The sequence below is a fragment of the Gopherus evgoodei genome, chromosome 1 (assembly GCF_007399415.2).
Source record: "Gopherus evgoodei ecotype Sinaloan lineage chromosome 1, rGopEvg1_v1.p, whole genome shotgun sequence".
In the NCBI taxonomy this organism is placed as follows: Eukaryota; Metazoa; Chordata; order Testudines; family Testudinidae; genus Gopherus; species Gopherus evgoodei.
Genome location: NC_044322.1, coordinates 269,595,299 through 269,607,698, shown reverse-complemented (window position 1 = coordinate 269,607,698; position 12,400 = coordinate 269,595,299). Strand labels below are relative to the sequence as shown.

The window sequence follows — 12,400 nt, the reverse complement described above, 5'->3', positions numbered from 1 at the left end:
AAAAAATTTCATTGTAGTTTATCATTGGGTAGGTGAACTCCTGTTCTGTTAAAAGTTAACCCAAAGGACTAATTCTTGGAGGAAAGAAGATAACATGATAGCAAAATAAAGGGGGCAGTCTGTATTTTTCTACAGTGAACAGAGAGGGCCATGACTATTTCCATCAGCGTCAAGTTACACCTTACAAAGAATGACTATAGCCAGCTTCACTTCCTTCTCTGCCCCTGTTGGGGGGATCCCTTTCTGCCTTTTGGCCTGGAACCACCGTGATCTAAGGGACTTTCCATCTTCTGACGGGAGATCACCTCACATTCAGGGATGAAGACGGTGGTCGACCGCCTTGCTCCCCTGGCACGATGACACTTTCTGCCATGAGGGTAAAACTCATCTGTGCAGGAGCCAGAGCTCTCTTGGGCTGGTTTGAGATTGTGTCATGAACTCCCCCAGGAACTAAGGACCAGCACAAACCTCACCCCTTCCTCTGTAAGTGCAAGGTGCATTTCTTTGCCCTGCCTTCTCCAATAAAAACAGAGCAGCGTGTACATTAAAAAGAACAACACCCCCCCCCCAAAACAAAACCTTACCAAACCAAAACACTCCACTGCACACTTAATTCTCCCCGTGGGGAGAGGATGAGTGTGAGAGAATGCACCAAATGGAACACATATTGGTCATAGTGCTTAGTGAATCCTGGGACGGCACTCAGATACTACAGTGTTGAGGGCATTATAGACCCTGTACAGACTGCATCCCCCGCCTGCTGTTGTACACTCTAATCCCTGCAATACTGCCAATAACTAGATACAATCGGGGGGATTTGGCTCTAGAACAGACAAGCAACAATACTGAGGATGGAATCCAATGAATCAGGAGGCTCCCAAGAAGGCTCCTCAATATACACACAATGGTACATTTGATAACTCTGGGTTGCATGTAGGCCTATACTATGCAAACATAGGCTTTGCTTATGTAACCCCGGCCTCAAAGTATGGCTGTCCCCAAGTGGATAGCTAACATGGCACATGTCTGGGCAAAGGGGATGGATGTGGGAAGGTCAGTAAGATGTAGTAGAGTGTGTGGACAAGCACAATCCAGTTCATCCCATAGCTAAAGGAAGGAGCAGCTCCAGTAGCTCAGCTAGCAAAGGGAAGTTACTCTCTAGAAAGGCAGGTCTGTCATATTCCACTAGGGGGCAGTGATGCAAACAGACACCCCATTGTAGGTACACCTGGTTGAGGGGTAAGGGACAGGGTATCACACTTTGGGGGTCTAAAGATACCAGCCCTTTGGGTGTCTTGGAGTGGTGCTCACACCCCTTGAAGTGCTATTGACAGTGGGACAAGTGGTGGACTGCAGCCCCATCAGCAGCAGTGGGCAATCTTGCACCAGTGTATGACTGTTGGTGGGGCTTTACAATGCAAAGCACTACTGCATTGATTCAACCCCAAATGCCACTCCACAGTGTGTCCAGTCCACCCAGGACCCCCTTGGAGAAGGAAGCAGCACATAGGTCTCTTTTTCCATCCCCTTCCAGGTTAGGGGCAGAAAAGCAGTATGTTGGCTTCCCTGACAACTTGTTTCCTATTAACACATTTCCAACACTGACCCTGGCATTTCTAGTCTGACTCTGGGATGCAATGACTTTCCCTGACGCTCTCAGCCAGCCAACAGAGTAGGAGTGTCATCCTACGTCTAAAGCCTCCTTAAAAGGAGTGAAAGAAGTAGCAACTGCAGAGCAGAAAATTAGAGGCAGGACCAAAAGAGTGAAAAGAAAAGTGAAAAGAGGAGGAAAGAAAAGGAGAAAGATCTTAAAGTGGGTGGAGAAGGGGAAGAAATCTAACGCAATTCCTCACCTAGTGGCTAAGAGCCCAGTACAAACTCTGACAGCATTGGCACTTGGGTGTTAAGCTGTGAGTTAGACAAGTTTCTCCGCCCGGAGGGATGATGGGATAGTTTTTGGGGGGAATCACAATTTTCCTGTGGTTTTCTCTGAGCTAAGAGGAAGAAGAGATCCAGAAGAAAGAAATTACTTGCCCACTGAGGAGGAATTTCTGTTGGTCTCCAAGGGCCAGTGAACACTAGGGAGGGGAGAAGGAGATGAAGAGAGCCGAAGGCACCTCCCGGTACATGGAAGGGTATTTGGCTACCCTAGATCTGAATGCATACACCTCTTCTCAACTCCATGGGGCTGACAACTGGTAAGGAATCCTGCTGAGCTGGGCTTGTAAAGGATTGGGACAACCTAATGAGCTGTATTGTTTGGTGTGAAAAATAGACTCTCCCTGAATGTTTTGGTGTCAGGTCAGCCAAGGTCTCTTCTCACTCCTTCCTTCCCCAGCTGTCCTCACACTGAGTCTACAAGAGTACCACACACCAAGGGGAAATGCATCTTTGGAAGTGCATGCTGAAGGGCCAGTGATGGCAGGGGTGGGAGAGGAAGCTCAGTGTGGTAATTTCTCAGATGATGGTACTAACCTAGAAGAGGATAGCCCACTTACTGGGCTCTTGGGCACCATTCTGACAATCATGTGCCTTTTTGGGATAACAGGGAATGTCTACACACTAGTGGTGATATCCAGAGGTGTGTCTGGCCGCTCAGCTGGTTCCCTGTGTGTCTATGTGGTCAACCTGGCCCTGGCTGACCTGCTCTACCTCTCCACCATCCCCTTCGTGGTATGCACATACTTTGCCCAGGACTGGTTCTTTGGGGATGTGGGCTGCAGACTCTTGCTCAGCCTGGACCTCTTCACCATGCATGCCAGCATCTTCCTGCTGACAGCCATGAGCCTGGAGAGGTACTGGGCAGTGACCAGGCCACTGAGGGCCAGGCAGGCTGGGAACAGCTGCTGCAAACTCACCAGCCTGGCCCTCTGGCTCCTCTCGCTGCTGCTGACTGTGCCTATGATGGTCATGATCCAACTGCGGGACAGCAGCAGCCACAACAAGCGGATCTGCTTCCCCACCTGGACGCCTGAGGCCTTCCGCATTTATTTCACGGTGCTCTTCACCACCAGCATTCTAGCTCCTGGCTTGATCCTAGGCTTCCTGTACTGTCGCCTTGCCAGAGCCTACTGGACTTCAGTGGCAGCCATGCAGCCGTGGGTGGCAGGCCTGGCCTTGAAACAGAAGCTGTTCTCCAGGATCTTCAGCATCATCGCAGCCTACTGGGCCTGCTTTGTACCCTTCTGGGCCTGGCAGCTCGCTAAACTGTACTGGAGTGAGGGCCTGGGGCTCAGACCTACCACCCAGGCATACCTCAACTTTGGAGTGACCTGCCTGACCTATGGCAACAGCTGCATCAACCCGTTCCTCTACACTCTGCTCACCCGGAACTACCGCGAGCACCTGGCCCATAGCAGGGAGAGGAAGGCAGGGGAGCAGGTCCTCGTCCTGATGGAGAAGCAGGGTAGGGTCCAAGCAGAAGGCATGCCCATGACCTCCAAGGCACTACTAGGCAGGGGGCTTGGGAAAGGAAGGCAGGGAGGAACCTCTGGCAATTAAACTCCAAAAACAGCTGCAGTCCGGACTTAATGGAACTCTCTGCTGCAATATTAAATACAAGCAATATTAAATACATCTCTAGCTCTGCCTTCTGTACTTACCTGCAGTGTCTCCTGTTCTCTTACCAAGGAGCACTGATGGTCTCTGCCTGGCACCTTCTCCTTCCCAAATGTCTCAGAGCCCCTGCTCATTCACTGTCCTTTATAGCCCCCAGCCCTCCCACTCACTTAACCTTCTACCAGCCCTTAGTGCTCTCCAAGAAAGACACTCCTCTGAATGCTAATCCTCTTGGATCTTTACTTGGCCCTCTGCTGGTGGGAGAAAGGGAATTCAACCCTAGACTTCCTCCCCTTTTACACTCACTTACACGTCTGATGCCTCTCACCAAAAAGTGAGCAGGAGGCCCAGCTGCTGAGTCCAAACGGGCACAGACACATGTGCTGTTAGTGCCTCTAGCAGGGAAGCCTGCTCTCTCCACTCTGGCAACAGGCTGAGCCCTAGCAAGCTCTGGCTAGCAATGAGTCACAGCAGGCTCTGGGGAGATTAGACCGCAGAGTCATTTCCAGCAGTACCCAATTTAGCCAGGGCCGCCGGGGGCGGGGGAGGGGGGACATGGGGGCAATTTGCCCCAGGCCCCCACAAGAATATAGTATTCTATAATATTGCAACTTTTTTTTTATGGAAGGGGCCCCCGAAATTGCTTTGCCTCAGGCCTCCTGAATCCTCTGGGGAGCCCTGAATTTAGCATCAAGGCTGGACTAAAGGGCCTGGCTCCTGGAATCTCAGCTTTCAGGAAAATAAATGGCGCTCCAGGTGACCAACACGCTGATGTTGGCATGAGATGGCCTGAAACAAGGGCTAGGGGAAATATGAACAGCTCCCATTCATTTTAATGGAGAAGGGACTGAATTCCCCACTGCAGGGATTGGCAACCTTTGGTACGCAGCCTGCCAGGGTAAGCCCCCTGGCAGGCCGGGCTGGGTTGTTTACCTGCTGCGTCTGCAGGTTCAGCCAATCGCAGATCCCACAGGCAGTGGTTCACTGTCCGAGGCCAATGGGGGCTGCAGGAAGTGGCGGCCAGCACATCCCTTGGCCCGCACCATTTTCTGCAGCCCCCATTGCCTCGGACGGCGAACCACGGCTTGTGGGAGCTGCGATCGGCCGAACCTGTGGACGCTGCAGGTAAATAAACTGTTCCAGCCCGCCAGGGGGCTTACCCTAAAGGTTGCTGATCCGTGCCCCACTGCTTGGGGTGGGGGAAGAGAGCTGTGCACAACTCTCAGCAGAGGCACCTGAAAGTGGAGCCTCACTAACAACCAGGGCCGGCTCCAGCTTTTTTGCCGCCCCAAGTGGCGAAGAGGAAAAAAAAAAGCCGTGATCAGTGGTACTTTGGCTGCTGCTCTACCGCACCGCTTCATCCTTCAGTGGCAATTTGGCAGCCGGTCCTTCCTTCCGAGAGGGACTGAGGGACCTGCCGCCAAATTGCCGCCGAAGACTTGGACGTGCCGCCCCCTTCCATGGGCCACCAGCTTGCTGTGCTGGTGCCTAGAGCCAGCCCTGCTAACAACACCCCACTCACAGGGAGGGTCAGAGAAAGTCCTGCTCAGACAGGTGGCGATACTGTCCTACCTCCTCCTGGAGATACCTGTCTGCCTGAAGACAGAGAGTGATGGTCTAGGGAGCAGGGTGAAGCCTCCCTGGCTGAAAGAGCAGGCCCCCTGGCCAGCCCAGTAGACAGTTTTCTTGTGGGTGGTCCCTGCTGCTAAAACGTCCAAGAGGGGCATGGCTATGGCACAGGGGCAGGCTGTTTTGCCTTGGTTTGGCCCTGTTTAGAAATTAGCATGAATATGGGGACAGAGTCCCTGGCTTTCCCCTCAGATATTTTAAAAGAGAAACTTATCCCTGTTGCCCACCCTTGGCCACCCCTTGCTTCTGAGGCAGCACAGCTCCAGCAGGAGGTGGGTAGCACCAGGTGGAGGACAGGGTCAGGCTCAGTCCAGCAGACTGGCTTACCCACAGCAGGGGGAGGAATGTATCATGGGCATGTGATGATGAGGCATGTTACAAACACAAGAGGGAAGGAGCAGTGAGTCACAGTAGCCAGGACTAGCCTGAAAGAGACACCCAGTCACTGGCTCATTAACAGGGATAACCAAAGCACAGCTTGCCTTGCCATAGGCAGCAGCTCCTGGTTTTGAGCTTCTGGGAGTAGGAGTGCAGTTCACACTCTTAGTGCTGACAGTGCAGTATAATTTTGCTGTGGGAACGGGAAGGTGTGGGCAGGGGTAGAAGTATCATGCTGTAGCCCAGCTCGCACACTGCATTACTTTATCTGCACACAGGAAAGCAGTAAGCAGCACAGAGATTGGCTCTTATGGGTGCCACAAAAGAAGCAGAGCCCACTGTTGTAGCTCCTATTTTCCCCCTACCACCTACAGTCTCTGATGGGTCTGTGCAGAGTCTAGCCTCTGCTTCCACCTCCATAGTTGTTATTCTGCAAGCACTGACGGGCTCGTCCATGCTCAAAGCACTACAGCAGCACTAGGGCAGTGCACCTGGTGAAGAACCTCCAGCCACCAGGCGAGAGCTCTCTGGTCAGCATAATAAAGCCACCTCCAGGAGTGGCAGCAGTTGTCAGCGGGAGCAGCTCTCCTGACGACATAGCACTGTCCACACTGACACTGAGGTCAGTAACTAACATCGCTCAGGTGGCTTATTCACACCCCTGAACAACATAGCTATATTGGCATACGTGGTAGTGTGTACAAGCCCTAAGTGCCACACAGATTTCACACTTGGAATTCAAAGTAAATTAGTAGAGGGAAACCCTAGTGCAGTCTGTAGCATAGGCACAGTGCACATGAAGCAGAGACAATAGGTCAATTATCTTTGAGAGTCTGGCTGGCAAAGAAGTACTGCAGTGCTCCTAGTGGAACCCACCCACCTCTGGGTATGGTATTCTGTCCCATCTAGTGGCACTGAGACCACTTAGAGAGAAAGAAAATGAGTCTGCTCTACAGCCTTAACTAATAGCCGGTTGGCTTTTAGCTCATGCAGTAGAGGCTCACGCACTACGCTCCAGAAGTCTCCGGTTCGATCCTGCCTGCCACCGACCAGGGTCGGTCAGTGTTATACTAGTGCTACTTCAGGATGGCTAGCAGCTCTAAGAGACAGAACAGTTGGTGTTGAGGTAGTGAGATGGGCCTTCATCAATGAATGTAGGTAGAAGTGAGACAGCTTAGTATATCCCACTCCTGTGCCTCTATACAACTCTGTACACATTCAGTGTTGACATGGGAGCAACCACTGTTATTCTAGTCAAGGTCTTAGACCTCCTGAGCAATTCTGCAGTGTTTAGTGATATGTAGAGTCAGGGCTAGACACATTTACCAGACTCCTCTCAGTCTGAACGAGTGTGAAGCTAGATCCTATTATTACTTTTTTTTTTTTTTAGTGCAATAAGCTAAGTAGAGCAAAGACCTGCTCTTGCATTCATTAGTGCCAGGCACAGCCACCCTGCTATAAAGTTACTTTGTTATTGATATTTTGGTCACATTATCCTGGTCCTTCAGGAAGTCCACCCTCCAGTGTCCCCAGAGAGCCTATTGGACAACAAGCCAAAAGCTGGCCCAATCCCACTCAGCTACATAAGGTGCCATCAGATCTGACAGAAGGAAGTGACAGACCCAGGAATGGATGTGGAGTGCTGTAGAAAATACAGAAGACAAGAAAACGCTAGTTGGTTTAGTAGACCAAATTCAATGGTGTTTATTGTGTTTCCTTTTAAATATCCCTTTGGAGTGTGAGGAGTGGGGAGTTATTCCAACTGGATGGATTTGATTGTGAAGTCACCGTCTGCATTCAAGAAGTCGATGACCTGGAGACCCAATCGGTTAGGGAACTTGAACTGATGGTTGTTTGGCAAAGCAATTGTTAGATTACTTGGGTCATGAGTGATGAAGATCTGCAAGGGAGGAACACAGAGGACATGTCTGCCAGGGTCTGCTAGATGCCTATCTTCTCCTCCTGCCCTGCCCGAGTAGCAGGATCTTTAAGCTAGAGCATGGGACTGGAGCAGCTACTTACTGGTTGTCAGGACTCTGCCTAACCAGCATGGATATGTGGAAGGTGGGTGTGGTCTCCTGCCCAGACAGGGTCCTGCCCAACTTCTTAGACTGAGCCCCCTCTGTGTAATACTTCAGCCCTCCCTTTCAGGGACACAGCTGAGTATGTCCCATGCACAGGAACACCACCCAGATCCAGGTCATTCCAGGCCTCACCTCCACATTGGTGCACTCCTGGAAGGGGAAGGCTGATTCTCTCTGCTCAGCACCCCACTCCCCTTTGTCCATGGAGTTGCACACGATGGTCCTCACATCCCCATGAGCATCAAAACGTGGATTGAAGTGCAGCACTACGTTGGCTTGGTCTTTCCCTAGGTTCAGCACAAAGCTGCGAGACAGAAGAAATAAGTGAGACACTGGTAGCCTCATGCATGGCACCCCAGACTGCAGCAGCACCATACACTCTTATCTCTGTGGCCTTGGGGGTCACCTCAATCTAACCAGCACCAGGTCAGAATTTGTATAGGAGCCCTTCAAGAAAGGAGGAATTGAGGAGTGAGTAGGGGGTGATCTTTCCTCTGAGGCACTGCCCCAGCAGGGTGCGGTCTTTTGGCTAGAGACAGAGGCCCTGGATACTTGGTTCCACAGCAATTTTCAGAAGAGGAAGGGTGGGGCATTAGCCCTGACCAGCTTGTAGAATTGCATTCTGCACCCTGAAGTCCCCCTGGGTTTCAGTTGGATGCTACATTCTTCCCTTCCTATCCTAAATGAGTAATTGTTGCTGTTCCCTGTTAAACAGCTGCCACCTTCCACCACAGAGGCAATTGAAGCAATTACTGACTTATTAATAAGCACATCTCATCCCACAGGATCTTCCAGGGGAAAAGCCATTCTTCTCTATGGGGCTCTTCCCTCCCTCGGGGCTCTCAGTCATGCAGACAAGAGTGGACTGTTTAGGGAGAGGCAGCACAGAAGGCTGTGCGAGATGCTATCACACACTTCAAAGGGAATGGGAGAGTTGGGACATGTTGCTCCTTGGAATGCCAGTCTGTTCCCAGGGTGGGAGCCAAACTCCCCTCCCACAGGCAGGAGAGCCCTGCCAACCATACACAAAGGGGACACAGACTCGCTGGGCTTTGGTGGCCAGACAGCTGGAGAGAGTAGAGGCCCTCAGAGAGTAAGTCTACACAGCCAAAAAAACCCAGAACAAAACAAAGCAGTGAATCTCAGAGCCCGGGTCTAGAACAGGGTGACCAGATGTCCCAATTTTACAGGGACAGTCCTAATTTTTAGGTCTTTCTTATATAGGTTCCTATTACTCCCTGTCTTCTGTCCCGATATTTCACACGTGCTGTCTGGTCACCCTAGTCTAGAGACTTGGGGTCATGCTACGGTGTTGAAAGATCGCCATGTAGATATTCTAGCTCAGGCTGGATCTCAGGCTATGAAGCCCAGGGAGGAGAGTGGGTTTCAGAGCCTGAGCCATCTATATGGCTGTTTTTAGCCCCCTGTAGCACAAGCCTGAGTGTGGAGACTGGGGCTCTGGCGACAGCATTTGTGGGTTTTTTTTTTTATTTTGCTGAGTAGGGACCCCACAGGTACGTCTAGGCACCAACTCTATCAAGGCTGCCTCTGCCTGGCAGAGCTGCACCACAGGTCCGCAGCTGGAGGAGCTCCTGCAGATCTAGTTGCCCTCCTCCAGCCAAAAGCCCCACCTGCCTGCTCACCACACCCCGAGCGTTCTTCACACTGAGCTACTCCATTTCCCTTCTCTGCACTACAGGGGATGTCATTGTTACCTGGGGAGGGGACTGGTGGACTTACATCTGGTTCTACTTATCCTCTTGTCAGAAGTGGGAGGAGGGAGATTGCCTCCATGTATGTTAGGTAGTGACGCACTGGAAAGTGCTGCTTTAGGCATTAACCCTTTCAAAGCCACTCCCCTCTCCCACAGCAAGGGGGAATCCTTCCCTCCACCCAATAGTCAAAAAGGTCCTGCCATGTTCCCTAGACCGCTCTGTACATCCCATCTCTACTTCCCTCCCGCCCCCAGCATGACTTACCTCTTGGCACCTGCAGCGATTTCACCCTTCACACCAATGCGCTTTCCAGCCTTGACACCCATGTTGGTACAAACTATTCCCTGAGGAATCCAGAGAGGAACATGTTAATCCCATCAGTTCTGGTTCTGTTAGCTGCGCCCCTCCTGCACCCCACCCAGCCTGCAGTACGAAACGGGGCATAAGTACGGAAGCGAGAGACCGAGCTTTTTGGGGACAAGTGCTGGGGACAGGAGAAGGTGTTGGCACATCATTTCAGGCAGTGAGAGACAGGCTTCACCACCCCACACATTCAAGGAGAAGTGCCAAAAGACTACACCCACTAGGAGTGACCTATAACAGTTGGGACATTCACTGCTTCCCCTACGGAAATTAACTTATTCTACAAGAGGGAAATCTTACCCCACCTGGCTTCCCTCCACAAACATGAGTCCTATATGGCTCCTGAAATCTAAGCCTGACTACACACCCCATATGCAAGACAGCTCCAGCCACACTCCCCCCTCTCCTCCCCCTCCCCCTCCACTTAGTAGCTCCCAAGTCTTCACACACCAGCTTAGCTGCATTGGAGTGGAAGCCCCTTTGGTTAGGTATGAGCACAGATTCCTACCACTAGTTGCAGCCCCATTGTGGATTGGTAGCATCTGAAGCTTTTGCCCCAGGATAGCTACGTGCGTTTGTATGGTGGGGTGGTCTGAATGGTTGTCTGCATCCCCCGCGTGACCCAAATGATATTAACTGGGCTCCTTGTTGCAACCTCAGAGCTAGGATTGAGGTGGGCATGTGCAACTGAACTCACTCCTTTAGAACTGCTCAACCAGATCTGAACATGAGGTAACCGCTGACTGTGCTGGCCCTGCTCTGTGGCCAGAACCTTTTTGCCCCACCCAGTTTCCCAGTGCTTGTAGATCAGCAACTTTTTACCAGCCTAGAGTTTCTCTGAACTGCTCTTCTCCTCTGCACCACTAGGGAAGCAGAAGAAAGAGGGCAACCTGCCAATGATCAGAGCCTCAGCAGGAGAGAGTCGTGGCCACACCCAGGGGCAGCTCCGGGCACCAGCATACCAAGTGCGTGCCTGGGGTGGCAAGTCATGGGGGGCGCTCTGCCGGTCACTGTGAGGACGACAGGCAGGTTGCCTTTGGCGGCATGCCTGCGGAGGATCCATTGGTCCTGCAGCTTCGGCAGACCTCCCGCAGGCTTCCACCAAATCCGTGGGACCGGGGTCCTCCCGCAGGCAAGCCACCAAAGGCAGCCTGTCTGGCGTGCTTGGGGCAGCAAAATACCTAGAGGCGCCCCTGCCCACACCCATTCTAGAACCACATGGTGCCACAGGGTTCAGCTTAGGACTGCAAGGCACTTTCACTGTGGCTCAGGCATTTCACCCACTCCTAGGCCCAGCCTTCTAGCTGTGGACTCATTTTGCAGCTTCCAACATACCCAGGGTCACAGCCCCACACCCCTCTCTGCCCCCAGCAGCCAATGAGCAAACAATACCAACTATCTGGAACAGAGTCCCTGGGCACAATCTATGCATTCCTCCTCCCACCACTCTTGGGAAAAGACAGGAGAGAGAGTGGGTATTTCCTAGTCATCCCCTTAAGGTAGGAGGGGGAAGACTAGTAGGTACAACAACCCCTCTGGTATTAGCACCTTCAAGCAACTCCCTTGCAGCCACTCCCTGTTGCAACTCCACCCTGCTGGTCCTTTCACTCCCCAACAGATGCCTTTGAAAATAGTTTAAAAAAAAATCAAATTTTTTTTGACAGCTTCATGCCACAAGCAAGTACAAGTAGTGGGGCGAGGTATTCTGGGCATAGGATGTTCAGAAAGAGCCAGCTGCTGTTACAACAGTATCCCATTTGTGGGTAGGAAAGGGGGAAGTCATTAGAGGAAGAGGCATCTAGGCATTGAAACAACTGCAAACTATTCCCCACCCCAAAAACCCCACCCCATCCCCATGAAAGGAGCAGAGAAGAGCCTTCCTGGGGAGCAGAGACAGACCTCACTGCTCTCATCGGAGCTCAGTTCTTGTAAAACCTCACTGCTCCACTAGTCTCCTGGATTACAGGACATTAAAAGGAGACAGCACAGCCCACTTCATATCACACCACCCTTTCATCCCTTCTAGGCAGCACAGATAACCCACAGCTAAGCCCCCCCAACTCCCTCCAGCTTGCCAGCACAGTCACCCTTTGCAACACACCGCTGATATCACCCCTCTGTTCCTGCAGCCAACACCCCAGGCACAAGCCACCCCATTCACTCACACGAGACATGATGGTTGTGGTGCTGCTCTTTTAACTCTCTCTCCAGCTGCTGAGATCTAATAGACAGATGTGGGCAAGGGCTGGGCTGCTCCCATGCCCTTAAATAGTTGGGCAGCTGATGAGTCACCCCCTGAGTCACCCCTCCCTTCAGCCAATCAGAAATAGCAATTGGGGGTGGGATGGGGTGGGATTTTGAAGATAGGTCACACCCTCCCCAAAGCTATCAAGGCAGAGCTTTCTCCCCAGCCCCTGGATGCTAAACCCCACCTCCCCCAAGCAGCCAGCCAGTCATTGGAGTCAGATCCTGCTCCAGTGGCCACAGAGCCAATGGAAAATAGTTTTAGGATGAGAGTGTTTTAAACAAAAATCCAAGATTTTCAAAGAAAAAAATCCCAAACCATTAAACTGAATGAGAATTGGCTGGGTGGAGTGGGGCAGAGCTAGACCCTTCATTCCAGACAGCCTAGGGTGGCTAGAAGCACCACACCCAAAGTGGTGCATACATGAG

General features: G+C 51.8%; 2 protein-coding genes across 2 annotated transcripts; one reads left to right on the top strand and one right to left on the bottom strand.

Moving 5' to 3' along the window:
* Window positions 1–1,844: 1,844 nt before the first annotated feature.
* Window positions 1,845–3,501, top strand: LOC115647037 (urotensin-2 receptor-like). The gene has a single exon (XM_030553668.1). The coding sequence runs from the start codon at window positions 2,287–2,289 to the stop codon at window positions 3,499–3,501; it is 1,215 nt and encodes a 404-aa protein (XP_030409528.1). The 5' UTR covers window positions 1,845–2,286.
* A 3,739-nt stretch (window positions 3,502–7,240) lies between these two features.
* LGALS1 (galectin 1) lies at window positions 7,241–11,999 on the bottom strand. Its single transcript, XM_030553652.1, has 4 exons — window positions 11,893–11,999; window positions 9,629–9,708; window positions 7,782–7,953; window positions 7,241–7,465 (listed from the first exon to the last, which is right to left on the bottom strand). Exons 1-4 carry the CDS (start codon window positions 11,899–11,901, stop codon window positions 7,319–7,321), a joined length of 408 nt encoding a protein of 135 aa, XP_030409512.1. The 5' UTR covers window positions 11,902–11,999; the 3' UTR covers window positions 7,241–7,318.
* Window positions 12,000–12,400: the final 401 nt, after the last annotated feature.

What these genes read in the sequence shown, in the direction of transcription:
- LOC115647037 (XM_030553668.1), top strand. Translation starts at nt 2,287, where the DNA reads ATGTTTTGGTGTCAGGTCAGCCAAGGTCTCTTCTCACTCCTTCCTTCC.
- LGALS1 (XM_030553652.1), bottom strand. An exon ending in ATCGCTGCAGGTGCCAAGAG is followed by an intron (nt 7,954 to 9,628) that starts GTAAGTCATGCT and finishes TCTGTCTCGCAG; the next exon opens with CTTTGTGCTGAACCTAGGGA. An exon ending in AGGAGTGCACCAATGTGGAG is followed by an intron (nt 7,466 to 7,781) that starts GTGAGGCCTGGA and finishes CCTCCCTTGCAG; the next exon opens with ATCTTCATCACTCATGACCC.